Source organism: Chelonoidis abingdonii, chromosome 7 (genome assembly GCF_003597395.2).
Source record: "Chelonoidis abingdonii isolate Lonesome George chromosome 7, CheloAbing_2.0, whole genome shotgun sequence".
Lineage (NCBI taxonomy): Eukaryota > Metazoa > Chordata > Testudines > Testudinidae > Chelonoidis > Chelonoidis abingdonii.
The window spans coordinates 22,617,704-22,636,650 of NC_133775.1; the positions used below are offsets into that span (position 1 = coordinate 22,617,704).

Sequence of the window (18,947 nt, forward strand, 5' to 3'; positions counted from 1 at the left end):
ATGCAACAAAATATTATAAAGTATCTCATCCTGTATTACATACTGTCATATTCTACAACATGGAATGCAGGATCAGACCCATGTTCCATTATTTTCTGTTATTCTGTTTCACTTCAGATCTGCCATTATCTTTTATGATGCAAAATTTCTGTTATTAACAACAATAATACTTTGCACTTTATATATCCCTGCCAATCCTTACATTTCTCTGAGTGCTTCACAAAGATGCTCAGCCTGTATCTACTATCATCATAATAGAGCCACGATAGTTTTTTCCAGCTCTCAGTTCTATTCTGTTGCTGCTGGCACACAGACTTTGGCTGACCTCTGAGCTGCCTCCCAAACCAGCTGTTACTTCAAGTGAACTAGTTTTCAAGCATAGGGAGGGTGTATACCACCCGGCATCTCCAAGAACAGGCTCCCACACATGATGTGATACATCTCTCTTCCCTCATTACGCCTCCACCCATCTGAATTGGCTTCTGCAACACCTGAACTTTCTCCTGCACATAAACTGGAGAGTGAAGGAAACTATACACTACTCCTTCATTCCTTGAACTGATTCTGCCTTCTCCCTGAACTAGACGCTATCAAAGAATTTCTTTACAGATACAAATTTCGTAAAAATGTTAGGAAATTTTCATTTGCCTATTTTCACTTTTCTGACTTTCACCTGCCCAAATTCTGGCCTCGTACAAATTTTGATTACATCCAAACAGTGTGGAATGCACTATGGATCTGATCTTCACCAGATTCTTCTTCTGTTTGTGTTGCTCCAGCAGTGCAAATCAGGTGGAAAGATGGTCTAACAGCTAGGGATTCTTTGATGGGGTGTAAATCACCATGTGACACAGAGCTTGTGGTTGGCTTTACAACACCCTCTTCCCACCAACCAAGGCTTAAGGGACATAGCCAGAGTGCTTCTGTACACTAGTAATCCTTGGCCAGCAGGATAAGCCATTTGCTAGTAACAGGCAATGCAACTTAGAATAACTCAAAGGCTGTGTAAAGGCGGCCTCTAGTCATCTTTGCTCCTTACTTGCGCTGAGCAGAGATTAAACAAATTTTAGGATTCAGCCATATGTCTTTAATAGACACAATAGCAACAGCTGTACAGGTAAATGAGCTTTGTCCCCAAATTCAGGTATGTTCGTACCAATAAAAGTATGCCAGATTTTATCCAATTTGTTTGGAAATTTAGGGGAAGCTCTACTACTTACATTTACTCGAAACTCTCATGTGGAATGTTATTGTTTGGGAAGATGGAATGTGCTATGTCTTGTATTTTAGGTTAAAACATTTGTAAACATTTTCTCATTTGGTTAATGACATCTCAAACGTTAAATACATTCTCCCTGTTGAAGCAATATAAATAGGCTTCATACTACCCTATGATGATTCAGACTCTTTTCTTCTGCTTTAAATAATAAAAGTAAGATATGAGGGCTTAAATTCTCCAGGGATTATTTCCTGGAGCCCCTGTGCCACCCCCACTCCCATTCGGGGCTCCAGGCTTCAGCTGCAGGTTGGAAGGTCTTGTGGCTTTAGACCTGGGGAGTTGCCTAGTCTCGGGTCTTTAGCCATGGGGTCAGGGGGCTGGGGCTTCTGCCCAGCAGGAGGCACTGGGGCTACCGCAGGTTTGAAAATATTTACCAGAGCTCCAATCTGGTTGGGTCCTACTGAATATAAGCCTTGGAAGAGATAGGAAATAACTGGACTATTAAGAAACTTCAAGGTTATAAGTTAGGAGTCTCAGGATTTAAGCATTTATTTCCACTGAAAAATGTACTAAATTTTGAAAATAGTTCACATATTTTCTGAATTCCTTTTTCGCCATTAAATTTTTTATATTAAAATACTGTAAATTAACACACATCATTCACCTGATAGACAATACGTATCTCCAGATATCACTATCACAGATGTCACGATTATCATATCAACTACAGAAGTACTGCAACTACAGATAAACGCCTTAACTCTAAAAGTAGAAGATAATTGAAATAGGATATTTGAGACTCATTCTATGCAAAAGAAATTGGATGTTAATCACCAAGCTACTCTGCTTTGTCCATCACAACCACTCTTGGCTTTTCAGAAAGATTCAATCTTAAATTCCGACAGGTTTTCTGAGGAATTTATGAGAACTGGTCTGTAGATTGGGAAAAATGTGTCAGAATAAAATCTGTAGGATAGAGTTATGAGAGAGTTAACCTCCATGAATGTAATCCCTGGTTTGTGCATGTTCGGGTATTACTTCCTTGAATAGATTGGAAGGTTTTCTTGTTTTGTTTACAGTAAAATCTTAGGCATGCATTATTGGTATTCCATGGAGGTGGATTTTGTCATGCTAATTTCATGCTTGCAATAAGACCATGGATTTTTGTATCTCCAGTATGTAAAGTTTTGAATCTTTCTTGGATACCTCAAGGAGAGAGCATCAGAAGACAACAGATTCTAGTACAACTCCATCAGAATAGTGGAAAAAAGACACAAACCAAATTTAGCATCATGTGAAGTAGCAATCCCCTGCCACTAAACATGTGGTGCTTTTGGATTCCCTTAAAGCTTCTCTCCATCCCCCAAACAAAGAGCTTTCTAAAGCTCAGGGTATTATTTTCAGAAAGTGAGTACTTAGATTTGTGTATTTGCAGTTATTAAGGAATGTACGCTATGGTATTCACACTCCCTGTGAAAAAAAACCCAAAACAATCATGCTGAATTCTTATACTTTTCCATCCACAACTATAGAGAAATGAACACAATTATGAACATTTTGCCACACATCCATGTTACTTACGGTTGAGAGGCAGGCTGGCATTGGTCACTCCCAGCTTGTTGGCAGCGACACATGTGTAGTTGCCGAAATGCTCCTCTGTTACATTGGTGACAGTGAGAAGTGATCTTGTACTATAGTTTTTAATAGTAATTCCATGTTTACCATTGATCAGTCTAGAAGGCAAAAGGAAAATCTTCTGTAAATCACATGCCTCAAGCAATCATGTTTGAATTTTCTTTATTTGCTTATGATGCCTGACTGCTAACAAGAGCTAACAGTGGGGAACTAGCCAGTGGTATAAAGCTAACACAATGGCAGAGCTGTGGAGCACTGGCAAAGCGATAATTGGACAGTATTACATTGACACAATTTCCTGCCAATTTGCTCCACAGTCTAAGGACAATAATACGATGTAACGCTCACTTTCATCTAACTACCACTGCCCTATATCACTAAGCACACAGTATTACAACAGAAAGCCCAGCTTTTAAATTTTGGCACCTTAATAGGAAGGTGAAATCCTGTACTTGGATATTCAAATTGGCACATAACGTGTAAAATATATAGCTGAGTGTCCAGGTAAAGTAATGTTGTCATAAATTTAAATGCGAAGTCTGAAAATTGAGCTATTAGTGCAAAGAAACAAAGTATAAAGCAAAGTCATCCAATTATCATAGTGTGGTCACAACGGCATCTACGCAGCCTGTGGAAGAGAGCTTCCCAGATCAGGTTGATGGCCTTGGCTTGCAGGGCTCACACTACCACACTACAATTAGATGCATAGACATGGCTCAAGTTGGAGATTGGGCTCTGAAGCCTAGGAAGAGGGGTCCTCCAGCCTGAGCAGCCACTTCGAAGGGCTGAGCACTGCTCTACTTTTCTTTGTCCTGCAGCACAAAGAAAAGAAAAGCAGCCAGTTTGCATCTTTCCAGGTGAGGATTCGCCTGGTTTGAGGACGTTTCCAGCTCCTGAGATGAAGTTCAAAGTGCCCCCTACAATGAACTGATATAAGACACAGGATATTTGGCACAAAATAAGGCTCAAAATAAGGCTTACTTCTGCCACATTTTTTTGTTTTGGCTTTGCTGGAGAGTCCCATGCTTCCAACTAGTCCCTGTCATGCAAAAATGGTAAAGAAGTGCAGAAAGAGTTACTTACTTCTAATGCCAAACAAGAGGCTGTATTAGGAAAAAGGAAACAGTATTATTCCTATCTTTAATCTGCATCTCTCTTTGCATTACAGGAAAGCTTTTGCATGGAACTTTTTTAGGATCCTCCTCATTGGTTGTGTAGTTGTTTCTCTAAACACAAACCAGATGTCTAGAGGAGCAACTACTTGGATTTATGGTCATTCCACAGCCATGGTTACCACATTGGAGAAAGGGATATTAACCAAGTTAGAAGGGGAACAGTGTTTCCAGGCAAATGAACATCAATTTTTGGGTCTTCCTACTCTCTAGATTCACCAAAGACAAGGGATACATAGTTCATCCTATGTAAAAAGCAGGCACTGTAGTGATAAGCACCTGTACTGATAAGAGATAGCAAACATGATTTAATATCAAGGTTTTTTAAAAGGTCCAGAAAAATCCTGGGGTTGAGGGGCAGCCTTGGGACTTTACTTGAGTTGAGGGGAAAATTTCAGTCTTTATAATTTATCATTGTAGGGAAGAATGCACAAGCTGCATCGAACCAAGTCAGACACAAGAGTTAGATATATGATGAAAATAACCAGCTATGCTTGATTACTCAGAGAATTGCTTATATTTCATATTAAGACCAGAATTTTGGCTTATATAAACATGTTACTCTTTAATTTTGATATATGGAAGCAGAGAATTGTAAATCCAGGAGATGGATGCAATCTTTTAATATTATGCCTCAAAATGCAAATCTATCATTATTAATGGTACATCTGCATATTGATTATTGAATATTTTACTGCATTTCATTAACGCTTCTAGTTTTCATTTAATCACTATACTTTCCTGCATATAAATTAGATTTTCATTGCAGTGTGTACTTCTCAGTGTAAGTCAACACACTAAGAGTTCTGTACTGTTTTTTATATCTGTTGGCTGAGTGTATTGGCTAAACCATACACTGAAAAAGAATATATCAAATTCCAGTGGCTATGTACTGCCTTGTGGGCACTGTAATTTCAGGAACAAACTAAGATAACTTACTTGAAGAAAAAACAGAGGATTGAAAATTTGGTTTTGTGGGTAAGAAGAATAGTAACAAAATCCATTTTTACCTTGTGAAAGGCAAAATATATATTACTGTAAACAGCTATGTGCCTTCTGAAATTACAACTTTCTTTTTCTTCTTTTCCTCCACCACCCACAGAAAAACTGTGACACTCCTGCTTTGCAGTTCTGGGCTCCTCAAAAACTTACCACTTAGCTGTTGAACAGGTACCATGTATGTAATGCCAAACTTACACGCAGCATGGCATCATATATTTAGTACATCTTTCAAAATTTCACTGCTAAATAGTACTTTGGTGCTGCAAAGACCATTTTCACTGCTCCAGTGATCAGCAGCAAAGAAGCTAATATAAAGCTTTGCAGGAAGGGCCTTGCATTGGGTTTTACATTGCCCAATCCTGTGGTCAGACCTGCCAAATGTAAGTGCTAAAGTCTTTTATGCTTTCATATAAACCCAACAGATGCCAGTGACCATGGCAGCTACAACAGATGGATATGAAAACAATATTAAACCTCCCCCCCAAAAATCCTCCAAAAAGTCAAACAAGAGAAAGTCTTTGGTCCACAAAGTTTGAGTCAGAGGAGAGAAAGATCCTCCAAACAGAGCCATGAGGATCTACCCTCCTGAGGTTCCAAGCAGCACAAGTCCTGTTCTATCACACCAAAGCCCATCTGCATTACAAGTACTGACTTTGGTGTGGCAAGCTGCTTTGGCCTCTCTCAAGCTCTCCAGATGTCTGGCCACATTGCCTTTTGTGCTTCCTAGGTGTTGCCAGCAGCATATTTTGGTTAGAGCTTTTAGTCTCTGAGGCCTAATCTACCTATTAAGACAGTCATCTTTTCCCTTTATTCTGTCCTTCTTCCCCACAAAATCCCTCTTACTTTGTCCTCCCTCATTCTTCATTCCATCTCTGAATATTTCCTCCCTTCCTCATCCTGCCCTCTTATCTGCTTCCACCATGTTCCCTCCCTCATGCCACTAGCCCTTGTAATTGCTGGACTTTGCCTGCCTCCACTTTCATGCTTCCTAGCTTCACTCTCCATGCTCTCAGCCTTTGCAATGCCCCGACTCTTTCTCTTTGTCCTCCCGGGTTTCTACCACCCCAGCTTTCACTCATCCTCCTCACTCTTCCTCCCACTCTGATTCCTCATCCCTCCTCCTGCCTCTGCTTCCTCCTACTCCTCCTCATCTCTATTGCTCCATTATCTTTTCTAATGTCTTGCCTCCCGTTGTTCTCATCTCCCTCTCCGTGTTTCCTCCAGTTTGGACCACCAGGTCCCATTTCTGTGTATTCAGCCTCTGCCACTTTCAGCTTCCCTATCACATCTAATTTCTTTTAGGTTCTTCTGTTTCCCCAACTTCTGTGCCACAGAACTCCCCTGTCCCTGTTCATTTCCCCACCCCCCCCGAATTTCTGTGACCTCCAACCTGTCCCCCTGACTATTCTCACCTCCAAATTCCTATCCACCTATCACAGCTCCCTCAGCAATCACAGCTGCCCTCAGTTCTCATGTCCTCTAAGGGTAGGTTTCCCCTACCTGTACCTCTTAACTCTATTTACCACTCCATGCTCCTCTGTGCTCCCAAGTTCCTCTTGCACCTTTCATCCCACTGTACTAGTGTGGAAGTAGAGAAAGAACTGACAGGGATTTGTAGGGGATCTTTACGTATGGCAGTCTCTGTTAACAAGAGTTAGACTAACTATAACCCTAATAACGTGAGATTTGTAGAAGCGAGGATTGTGTGAGGCAAGTGGAAAACAACTGTGTGAGAAGTTGTTTCGACCTTGTGTAGATAATACGAAATGTAGACTGGAGTCTCTTAAGTGAGAAAAACAAGATATCAGGATGACCTATGTATAAACAAAATGCAGCTGCTGCTTATTATTGTCTGTAACAAAAGTATAAATGCTGCTGTAATTGTTTACCCGTTGAGAGACCTGTCTAGGAAGGGGAGACTCTGTGTCCTAGTGCACTCTCTCCCTGCTGTAGCTGCTAAGCAGAATAAAGTATCTGACTCTGCTGCACCCAAACAAAAAGTGGGAACTGAGTTTTTCTCCAACACCAGTCCCTTGGATGTGAAGGGGGAACTGGCTGCTGTTGCTACTGGGGAATGGAGGCAGAGTGTGCCCCTCTAGGCCCTGAGAGTCATTTAGGATGGGTCATGGAATTTCACCAATGATTTCTGTGTCAAGCCCATAACTTCTGTTTGAGATATAGCACTTATTTTAGGATGATATGCAGCTGACTATAAGCCCAGCTCTCCTGCTCCTGGGAAAGGGATTCCTACCAGAGTGCTGCCTCTAGGCTCTTTTGGGGTTTACAGCATTTGTGTCAAGCAAGTAAAGGAGCCTGAGGAATCTGAAGTTTCATTCCGCTTAAGCAGCTGGAATGGCAAATGAGCGTTCCATTTCTACCTCCAGTGCCCTTCCACTCAAGATTCTCGTCCTACTGTACCCTTATCCTCCTTTTCATGTCATTCTCTTCAAGGAATAATTCCAGTGCTTGTACCTGCTGGCAGTTCATAACTTTCTCAAGAAGTAGCACATGCAACTGACAGGGACAGTTTCACTATTTTTCTCCAGATTTTTGAATAGCAACACTAAAATTGATCAAAGTCTTATTAATTTCACTCTGGCACTGTTTGAGAAAGCTTTGAGCAGCAATAAAGGCACAGAAGCTATCTGTCTGCAGACCAGGGAGACAGCACTGTACTGGTTAACGGTGCAAATTTAGAAAGTTTTCTTTGCAACTATAAGGCTAGAAACATTTATTTTTAAATAAATAATAATACTATCTAGCTTTTATATAACACTTTTTATCAGTATATATTAAAGGGCTTTACAAAGAACGGTCATTATCATTATATCCACTTTAAAGATGGGGAAATTGATGCATAGAGAGGTCAAAGTGACTTGCACAAGGTCATCCAGCAGGCTAGAGGCAGAGCCAGGAACAGAACCCATGTGTCCTGGGTCCAGTCCAGGAGTGCCTCCCATGGAAATTAAAGTTTATATTCTGCTGCCTCCATTTTTAGGATCCTGACTCCTCAGTGTCGTGTGGTGTTTGCAAGACCTGTTCATTGTCAAGTTTAGATCCAAGTAAATGAAACCGTTTGTAAATTCAACAGTCATAGTTATTTCAGATACTGATATTCTTGGGTATTTTTCAAACTAACCCACCACTTAATTTTGTTTTTAAATTCACTCAGCATTAATTTAGGGTCCAATCCAGTTCTCATTATAGGAATGGAAGTGTTTCCATTGACTTCAGAAGAAAGTGAATTGGGCCCTAACATTTCCTGCAAGTGACTTCAGCCACGCCTACAAATAATCTGCTCACTGCTCTGCATAGTCTTTTCCTGAATTACCTTTGAAAACTGACATTTCTCAGTAGTGTGTTACAGCAGGAAATTAGCTTTACCAGCATAGTACTGCACAGATTTTTCATCTTTCAGAGATGATACTTGCAGGGGTAGTATTGGGAAACACAGCAATGTAGAGTAAAAAAAAAAAAAAAAGAGTGACTTTCTTGTAAATGGGAAGGTTCTGCAGTAAAAGAATCTTTGCAAATGTTCAGTATCTGCAGTGTGTCTATAAACAACGTTTTAACAAAAATACTATTTACCATTAGACTTAACATAAGCATTACTAAAAAATACTTAAGCAATAAGACACAATAGGGTAGTGCATTTCTGGATGATTAAAATAAGCCTCAGGTGATGTCATAACTGAAGCACGAGACAGACGGCAATGACTTTATTGTCCTGAAATGCATTGCCTGTTGTGTCTTACTGCTCTCGTGAAACTGAGTTCATACATAAAGATAAGGGAATCAGTCAGATCCATGCATTTAATGGATATTACTGATATCAAACCAGGAGTATCCAGTTGAGTCCAGACTCTATAATGTACGCAAACAGTATCGCAACATTGCTTGTTAAAAAAAACAACAACATAAAAAACAAACAAACAACTCCCCCCACCCTGAACATAATGGTAGTTTTTTTGTATAATGAAGGGGGAGAGACAAAGTGTGGATCTTTGGGAGCAGGATTTAGGAGGTTCCCTCAAAAGAAGATAATCTTCTGCTACTGTTAGTGTTAAGTCTCAGTTGCACCACATTAAAAAACACTTTGCAACTGAGTATGGTATTCAGGACCATTCTGTGACATTGTGGAGCAAAGGGAACAGCTAATACTCCTACAGGGGAACAAATCTCAAGAAGAGCAGCTGGCCAGTCAGAAATGTTCTGACTAATTGTTTTTTATGAAGAATGCCTATTAATATTCTGTGTTAAATTCCAGCATTAATGGGAAGTTAAAGTTGAGAAAGCGAGCACTTAATAGTTCAGAAATTCCAAAAGCTAAGGTGAACATTCACTTTCTCCCCTTGTGCATATGCCTTAAACAGACACTGACAACTTACATTTGCCTCAATATTTAAATTTTGTAAAAATAAACGTTCATATAAACCTAAGAGCTGTAAAACAGTTTTCATATTAAAAATATTGCAATGAAAGCAGTTGTTTTTAAATAAAGAAAGATGCCGTGGAGGAGAGGGATACTCAAACTAGGTAGCATTAAGCACCTAAAAATGAAACTGACTAAAAACAAATATGAAAAACACTTTATTGATTTTCAACATGCAAGATAAGAGAAAGTAAACCCTGGGTCAGATTCTCAGCTAGCATAAAGCATCCTAGCTCCACTGACTTCAGTGGAGTGATGGCAATTCACAGAAGTTGGATCTGTTCCTCAGACCACAAATGACAGAACTTGTCCCCCTCCCCCCAGTCTTTTGGCTGAACAGCCTTCTTTCAAAATGGAAGTTGTCTGTAGCTATTGTCATGATAATAAATATTTCCCTTTTTTGTGATTTTTCTATCTATCTTAGGTACTTATATAGCCTCCATTACTATAGTATCTGACAACAGTGCATAATAATCTTTCCCGTCTGATTGCTGAAGGGAATGTTGGGCTTTTCTTGTCTCATCCTAAAGCTGGGAGAGGACTCTTCCAATGTTTCACTTGGTTTCTGCGAGAGAGCGGCAGCTTTCCATCCCTCATTCTCCAGAGAGGTTGTGATGATGCCTTGTCCTAGTAGCTCCTTCCTTCTCATCTTCTGAGTAGGGAGGAGGGATTCTCAAGGCTCCCATGCTGCTGGGATTGTTTCTTTCGGTGACTTTGATTTGTGCACACAACTTGGTTCCTGCACTATCTGATACCCAGGCATTGGGTTTAGTAGGGAGCCCTCCAATGTGCAATGCAATGTCATTAAAATATATCAGGTATTCCTCAGATGTGCTGAAACATCTGATCTGTTTGCATGTGAGTACAGGCCCACTGGAAATATTGAAAAGACTTTGGAGACTGGATTGGGAACAAAATAATAGGCCCCCAATCTAAAACCACGCACATGATAACCATAGTTATCCACGAGATACACTAACTGCATCTTTTAAATGCTTCTTTACACCTTAATGGACCCAATCTTAGAAGTTAAGCCCTGTCAGTATTTTGTTTCTTCATCATAATCTTCCTACTGTAAATCAACTGAACATTCGTACTACACCAAAGTCCACTGATGCCTCTCTATAACACAAGGCTTATAATATGCAGAACAGCATTAGACTGGTATCAGTATATAACATATACAATAAATACATGCGGGTTACTTACTTTCTCTCTCCTTTGTACCACTCAAAGACCGGAGCAGGAACTCCTGCACTTTCACACCTTATCAGTCCATTACCTCCTAGCATCACACCACTGGATTTAAGTTCCTGAATTGTGGGAGCGACTGAAAAAAAAATTGAAGTGCAGATTTTAAAGAAAGATCACTACAGATTTATATTTTCATTTCTTCAACAAGATGCTTGAAGTTACTTTCATGTCTGATGGATCAACATTACATTTTCCTGTTTGATTTTTGTGACAGGACTACTCCTATTCAACCACATTTCTCAAATTGGATATGGAAGAAGTTATCCCTGAAAGTAGAATATAATATACAGCTTTTATTTAGCTATGTGTCTCAGGCAACAAACATATAATCCTGTGATATGAACAAACAAGTGTCCACTGCATGTTGCACTAGGAATTATTCAAAAATATTTTAATTTCTTACCAAAGACAGTATGTACCCTATAAATATATGTAATCCTTAAGGGACTTATACAAAGCTCATTGGAAACTGGAAAGACTCTAGCAGGTCCTACATGCATATGAAGACACAATACCAACAGACTTGCTAAGATTTTCGTCTGTCTAAGAATTGAGGATTAAACCAAAAGCGTGTAAAATGTGAACGGTACATACTAAAGGTAGAACTCACTTTCACAATTATAATAAATAGGGTTTTTATATATAATAAGTCTGATTTTTCCCATAATTCATTATACACATAAATGTTGCATCCTAATCTAGTCTGCTCTCTTTTGCAGCTCTCTTTGCACAAAAGAAACATTTAAAAGATTAATATTTTAATTTACAGCAACAGATAAAAGATAGATAAGTGATTGCCAATTTCTCCATTTTTTATGAAAATGCAACCTTAAACAGAATGAAATTGCACAGGAAACAGTTTAACAAGGGGAAACCATGAACAGATAAGCAATTGCCGCCTTCTTAGATTTTTTTTTTTTATATTTTCATAGTATTTCATGATGCATATAAATTATATTTAAAAATAGAAAAGAAAACATTCAACTTATAAATAAAACTCCATTCATTTTTTAAGCAATTTTCCAGATGTTGCTTTAAACTAGCTAGCTAGCTAGCTAGATAAAATGATTCCTCCCTCTATTCTTTTTCATAATCACGCTCATCTTTAAGCTTGTCATTTTAAGAGGCCATAATCTTTTATGATAGCCGACTTCTGCAAAAAAAGAAACAGCTATATTAAACAGAAGGTTCATGAGGAAGTTCTTTACATAGGCTGGTCAGTTTCATAATGCTATTTTATGTGCCAATAGGGACATGACTCAGTACAAACAAAAATCTCGTTAAAAGTATATGAAGTAGAATTATGATGTACTAAAATAAAATGTCTGGAAACAAGCATTAGTATGCAGATTCCACTTCTATAGACCCTTAAAATAGCCTATCAAATGCAGAAATTACCCCTAAGTATATTCACAAATATTTAAAAAGACACTTTACCTTGCAAGAATTATTGCTAACGAAGGGCATGATCCAGATATTACTGAAGTCACTGGGAGTCTGTATCTCCATTGACTTCAATGACAATTGGACTGAGTCCCTGTCACAGGGTTTGGGGAGTGCAATCGAGACTTGTGAGGGGTTGTGTCACTACCCTGTAACTCAATGCTTTGCTGCTTAGCTTCCCACCTGGGATGCTCTGAGCTAGCGTACAAGCATCCAGGTCACACCTTGAGTGCTTTTGCTCTAGACAGCCCTAGTTCGGTAGCTCTGACGCCAGTAGCTCTGACCCCAGTAGCCTGTCTACAGCCCTACTCTGACTTCCACCAGCCTCAGTTACAACCAGCAAGGTGACTACAACATACTCCCAGTCCCAAATTTCTGCCAAACCATGTGTTCAGCCCTCTCCTGGACAGCTCAGAGAAATAACACTGTTCACTGTGTCTTTAAAGAGACAAAAACGCAATACAACTTATTAACTTAACTGAGGTAAATACACCCTTCCTTTGAAACAGAGCACTGAGTTAGTTTGTAGTAAAAATAAAACAAATGTATTCAAAATAGCACAAGAGGAATAACAATAGGAATAATTACAAGCAAACAAAAGTGAAAACATGCATCTAGAAGTCTAAAATGTAATCTAGCAAGGCACAGACTTTGGTCAAGGTCACCTCTCTCACCAGTTTACCTTCTTTCCAGCCATAGCTGACATTGCCTCAGTCAGGAACTTCCACGGAAATACAAGGTGCTGGCTTCCCTTGTCTTCCTAGGTGAAATATCTTTTTCCTCTGCAAGTTTCTCACCTATACACAATTCCCAGAGATTTCAACTGCCGCCTGCCCTTTGGGTGAAGGACCCATCTTTTTCAGTTTTCAGGAGCTGTGTTCACTTGTTTCTCTCTAGCAATGGATGCTAAAATGGCTTTCTGGCTCTGCTTTTATCTTCCAAAGTTCAATGACCTAATTTCAAGCAGCGGAATGACCTCATGCTGTTTTTCCCTTCCTGTGGACTTCCCATCCCTCTATATGTAAATGAGATTCCATTGTTTTGATTTCACCATGCTCAATTTACATAGGAGACAAGTAAACACCAGTGATGTTCCCTCCTCCCTGGGAAATACCTGTTTTCCCTCTGTTTGGACACCGACTGGAAAGCCTAATAACAGTGCATATCTGTAATTCCTCAGATAGTGTGAATACATACATTTTACAAAGATATTAACCATCAGTGTGTCACAGGCTATCATAAAAAATCTCACTCGATAAAACTTTGATAATACAGTAATACTGTATACAATCAGTTGAGTCAATTGCTTATCACTTGAGGTTCAGACCCCTTCCCAGTTTTTATAGCCCAGATAAAGTTTCTCTTCGTTGCTGGAAACAGACTCTTCCATCTCTTGTTAGCTTGATAGCTTTGTTTACCTAAAATGTAAATGGGCTTTCATTGTCTCTGCCTGAAGACCGAAGGCTATTCAGAGAAGTAAATACACATTCCTTTGTCTAGGGCAAACTCATTTACCCACTTCTTGGACCTATCTGGTTTAAATATATTTACATGTATCACACAAGAATATTAATGATCAGTGAGTTATTAGATTTCAAACCATATATTACGTCACCTTTCAAATAAATATCATGACGCAGTGTACGAAGTATAGTGAACAGGTCAGGCCTGAGAAGAGCTGCTGACACAAAGCAGGAACCAGAAGTGAACCTGTGTGTCACAGTCCCATACATTGTCCCAGATCTTTGGACCTTAAAGGCATTAGACTGTATAGTTTGACAGCAAGGTGCGTTTAAAGTACAGAACTAGGAAGAACAAACTGGGTTCTGTTAATGACTCTGTCACTGACTTCCTGTGTGATGCTGGACAGAATCTTGCTGGGCTTCCATTCACTAAAGTATTAACTATTAATTAGTATTCCAGAGACGTGTGAGAGCTCATCCAATTTTATATTAATCTGGAGTCTGGGAAGAGAAAACTTGGATGCTGGGAATAGAAGGATGTAGCCCTGCATCTAATAAAAAAACCACAGGAGAGTAAAATTTGAGATGGGATTGAACAGAATGCATTATTTTCCATACCAATACATAGCACGCTGTGGACGCCACCAAAAGATCTTTTCTCTCCTTTAGTTTCAGCAGCCGTAACCACTCTCTCCAACTGTCTCTTCCCCGTAATAACAGGGAGTGAATGAATCAGTCCATTCTCTTTAATTGGTAGTGACAAGATTTTCAACTGTGCAATAAAAAAGCATTCTCAATTTACATGCACTATTACCATGATTTAAAATCAGTGCCATGTTTTTACTGAAAAGCATACTAATATGTGTAGTGAAAACTAGTAACCCTCATGGGACTAGAATCTGTACGGTCTCTGCTGAGAGATGCAGCACAGAAGGTTCAGTCTAAGACTGGGGGAAAATGCCACCTTTGTGCTGCCCCAATTCTGGGCTACCATGAAAACTGAAATAGCTTCTGGCATAAGTTTAAGCAGCTTTCAGGACGACTATTTTTTGGAAGCTGTATCTGGTTTCTCTGGGTTGCCCTGCAGCTTAGAATTCCTGTAGCACAACACTGTGAGCATAATCTCTCCCACCTCTAATTCACCCACTCCCACTCCCACACCAAGGCATGTAAGGTGGAGCAGTATAGGTCTCCTTACATAAGCCCTACACTGCTACTGTGCAGAGGGATTTCCCCTGGGCCTGTTGCACCTCCTTTAAGGACCCTATATGCCATCACAGCAGTGTGTAAGGGCTGGAGTTGGGGTCAGAATCCAGACCAAATTCGAGACTGATGATAATAAATAAACTCCCAACTTCTTTTCAGTTGTACTCAACCAAATGAAAACCATTTAAATATGACATCTGTTTGTTACCCCTAGACCCGTTGCCTAACTTCCCTCAGTTACATAAAAAGCAGACATCTACTTCCTCAGCTGAGTACCACCGACTGTTTCTGCACATTTCTTCTTTTTAAACAGTTTGTGTTTAGGTCAACTGCAAATGCCCTTCTTGTAATTCTGATTCTCTGAAGATACCACCTTACAGGATTCTCACACCTCTCAACGGCACATGCAGAGACCAACATTCATAAGTGGCCCAGGTGACCTGTGACTGCAGGGCATTTGGTCACACTCTGTGCTGCTACCGCTTCTGTCAAGAGTAAAAACAAAAAACCTTTAGCAACTGGGGTGTTCCACCAGGCTCATGCTGAGGAGTTAAAACCAGGAGTTAAAATCCTGCTGGTATTTTTAGAGAAATATTTCCTGTCTTTCTTGTTTAACTCACTTTCCTTCTCAAGCACTTTTCCTGTTGCCTATTAACTTTTCTCAGAGAGTGACCCCTCTATCTCTCTCCGTTAGGAAAGTCCAGCTGCCTTCAGTAACACTTTTCTGGGTTGCCTCCCTTACTAACTGCTGAAATTTTATATAGCCACAGGTTAGGAAATTGAAAATAAATAAATATATCTCAGTGGTCACTCCCAAATGGCAGGTAACCTATTGCAATAAGTGCAATTATTATAAATTGTGTTAAACATCTAGTTATAATTACCTTTTTTACTGAAAAGTGAAGCAAAATAAGCATTATACATTTCACCTTTCTTGAAATAAATTTGTTAGTCTCTAAGGTGCCACAAGTACTCCTGTTCTTTTTGCGGATACTGACTAGCACGGCTGCTGCTCTGAAACGTTTCTTGATGTTGTTCATTAGCTCTCCTTCCTTGTTAAGTAGCGGGCTTACACTTCTTTCTCTTTGTCTTTATAGAACCTCTTCTTATTGCCTTTTATGTTCCTTGCTAGGTGAAACTCATTTTGTGCCTTATCGTTTCTGATTTTGTCCTTACACGTTTGTACTATTCTTTCGTACTCATCCTTAGCAATTTGTCCATGGTTCTTTTTCGATTTTCAGGTCCAGGTCATTAAAGAGCTCCTGATGCAGCCTTGCTATTCTTCCTTTTGTTTGCATCAGGATAGTTCGTTGTTGTTGGGCCTTTAATATTGCCTCTTTGAAAAACTGCCAGCTCTCCTGAATGCATTTTTCCCTGAGATTGTCTTCCAACGGGACCTTAGCTACTAGTTCTCTGAGTTTATTAAAGTCTGAGCTTTTTGAAGTTGATGGTACTGGACATTGCTCATTGTCCTGAACAATTCTGTTGCTCTTACTCCTTCTGTGACAAGAAAAAACACTAAGTGAATAGCTAATACTTTCCTTACAGTAAATGAAAATCATAAAAAGGATTTTTTAATAACTAATGTGTTATAGTAATGAATTTAGTTTATTTCCTGCTAATATATACATATTGTAAAAGAATACGATTAATATTTAGATGAAGTAACAATATGAAGAAACAGGGGATTCTATATCACTGGTATATGCATGAGTACTAGCACATAGCTTTTGTGATTCAATTTATAGACTTACCCTCCCTCCCTTAGATCATGACTCAGGGTATGGCTAAACTTGCAGCTGTACAGCGCTTTGAAGTGCGAGTGTGGTCATGGCGCCAGCGCTGGGAGAGAGCTCTCCCAGTGCTGCAGGTACTCCATCTCCCCGCGGGGATTAGCTTAACTTACTGCACTCAGGGGTGTGTTTTTTCACACCCCGAATGAGAAAGTTGTAGTGCTATAAAGCGCTAGTGTAGCCAAGGCCTCAGGCACATCCTTACTCAGCAAAGCATGTGAATATATGCTCAACTTTTAACCTGTACATAAGTGAATGGGATTTCAAAGGAATTTACAAATATGATTAATTTCCAGCAAAAAAAAAACCTGTGCTGAACTTGGGTCTTATCGATGAACTTTTAAGTTTATCACTAAAGCAGAGTGGATAAGAGCAAGAAAACTGTTCAGCACTGATTGACCCATGAGAAATCCCAACACACTGCTGCCTGACTAGAGGGAGGTACAGTAACTCCTCACTTAACGTTGTAGTTATGTTCCTGAAAAATGTGACTTTAACCAAAACGGTGTTAAGTGAATCCAATTTCCCCACACAAATTAATGTAAATACGAGGGGTTAGGTTCCAGGAAAAAAAATTTCACTAGACAAAAAACTATAGTATAAGTTTTAAACAAACAATTTAATACTGTTCACAGCTATGATGACTGTGAAGCTTGGTTGAGGTGGTGAAGTCAGAGGGTGGAAGAGGGTGAGATATTTCCCGGGGAATGCCTTACTGCTTAGTGATGAACTAGCACTCGGCTGAGCCCTCAAGGGTTAACACGTTGTTAATGTAGCCTCATGCTCTACAAGGCAGCATGAATGGAGGGAGGGAAGACAACATAGCAGACAGAGACACACACCGTGTGTGTGGAAGAGAGAGAGAGAGATGCACATTGCACCTGTAAGTACGCTGATACCACTCTAAGTACTTTGCTTTTAAAAAGATCAGGAAGTTGAGATGGCAGCTGCCGCCAGCAAGCTCTCTCCATCCTGAGCCCCGTCCTGGCCCCTCCCCCCCCATATGGAAAAGGGGTAAGTGGGGAACAGGAGTAGGGGGAAGGGGGACACCCTGATATTAGCTCCCCTCTTCCCCTCTCCCCTGCACAGCAAGCAGGAGGCTCCCGGGAGCAGCTCCAAGGCAGAGGGCAGGAGCAGCACATGGGAGTGGGCAGAGGGACCACTTAACTGCAGCAACTGGTAGCCTGCTGGGCAGCTGCTGCACAGGGAACTTAGGGGAGCGAGGAGCTGATGGGGGGCTGCCAGTCCACCCTGGTTCCAAGCCCCCACCAGCTAGCTGCAACAGGCTGCTCTTCGTGCAAGCAGTGGAAAAAGCATGTTATGTGGCTGCCAAACAATGTTATAAGGGAGCATTGCCCAACTTTAAGCGAGCATGTTCCCTAACTGATCAGCAATGTAACAACGAAACAACATTAACCGGGACGACTTAAAGCGAGGAGTTACTGTAGCCGGAGACAGTCAGCACTTGCTGGTACAACCAGCATCAAGCATTCAAATAATAATTATATATATTAATGACAGTTTTACAGGACTGGCCCCTGAACAGGCTGAATTTGCAAAGTGGGTAAGTAAGGATGAGGGCTGCTGTAAACTTTTTATTGCCATGAGTTTTGCACTTGCATGATGAGCTGTGCAGGTCTTACTAAACAAGAGACAAAACTTTCCAGTAACCAACACCATCACATATTCTGGTGATGTCAGTTATTTTGAGGAGTGGTTCGAGGATGTGTACTTTTTTAGTCTGCATTGGCTATTTCAATTATATTCTATAGGAATAGTGACATTACTGGTACAAATAGAGTTTAACAACTTCTACCAATTGAGAATGAAGTCAGTTTTAAAACTGCATATCATATTTTGGGAAAAATGCAATTATGTGCCCATTTTTATGACCACATGTAGTGGGGCCAAATACTGTACTGACCCCCTGCTGTGTAATCGTCTTGAAAATTAATCACTGACAATGGTAGTTCATGAGGTTGAAGGCAGGCAGAATCACTGCCCTGCACTTTAAGCAAGGGCGGAGGGGAGGAGGGGGTTGTTTGGCCGGCCAGGAGAAGAGGGCAATACTTTCTGGCTTGGGGGGAGGAGGGAATAGTAAAACTATTGGAAAAGCAGTCAGTGTGGTGGATGACTCATCACCTAGGAATAGGGGGTTTAAAAAGGTCAGCCTGGGCCTGGACCCTCTCCTCATCACTTGGAGCAGGCTAGGCAGCATCAACTCTTCTTTCCTGTTTCGGTCAGAAATATGCTGGGTGATTAGCTATATCTGCTGTGGGCATTATGCTAGCCCCCGTTCAGGGGGGCTGGGAAGGAATTTTTCCCTTA

At 40.3% G+C, this 18,947-nt stretch overlaps 1 protein-coding gene across 3 annotated transcripts in view; it reads right to left on the minus strand.

The window, feature by feature from the left end:
• The window catches only part of NEGR1 (neuronal growth regulator 1), a 727,443-nt gene that overhangs the window by 242,344 nt on the left and 466,152 nt on the right, over positions 1 to 18,947 (minus strand). For all 3 annotated transcript variants that reach the window (XM_075067714.1, XM_075067715.1, XM_075067716.1), the window contains exons 5-6: positions 10,670 to 10,790; positions 2,801 to 2,952 (exon numbers count right to left, since the gene is read on the minus strand). In XM_075067714.1, coding sequence (XP_074923815.1) covers positions 2,801 to 2,952; positions 10,670 to 10,790 — 273 coding nt within the window. The remainder of the gene's footprint in view (positions 1 to 2,800; positions 2,953 to 10,669; positions 10,791 to 18,947) is intronic.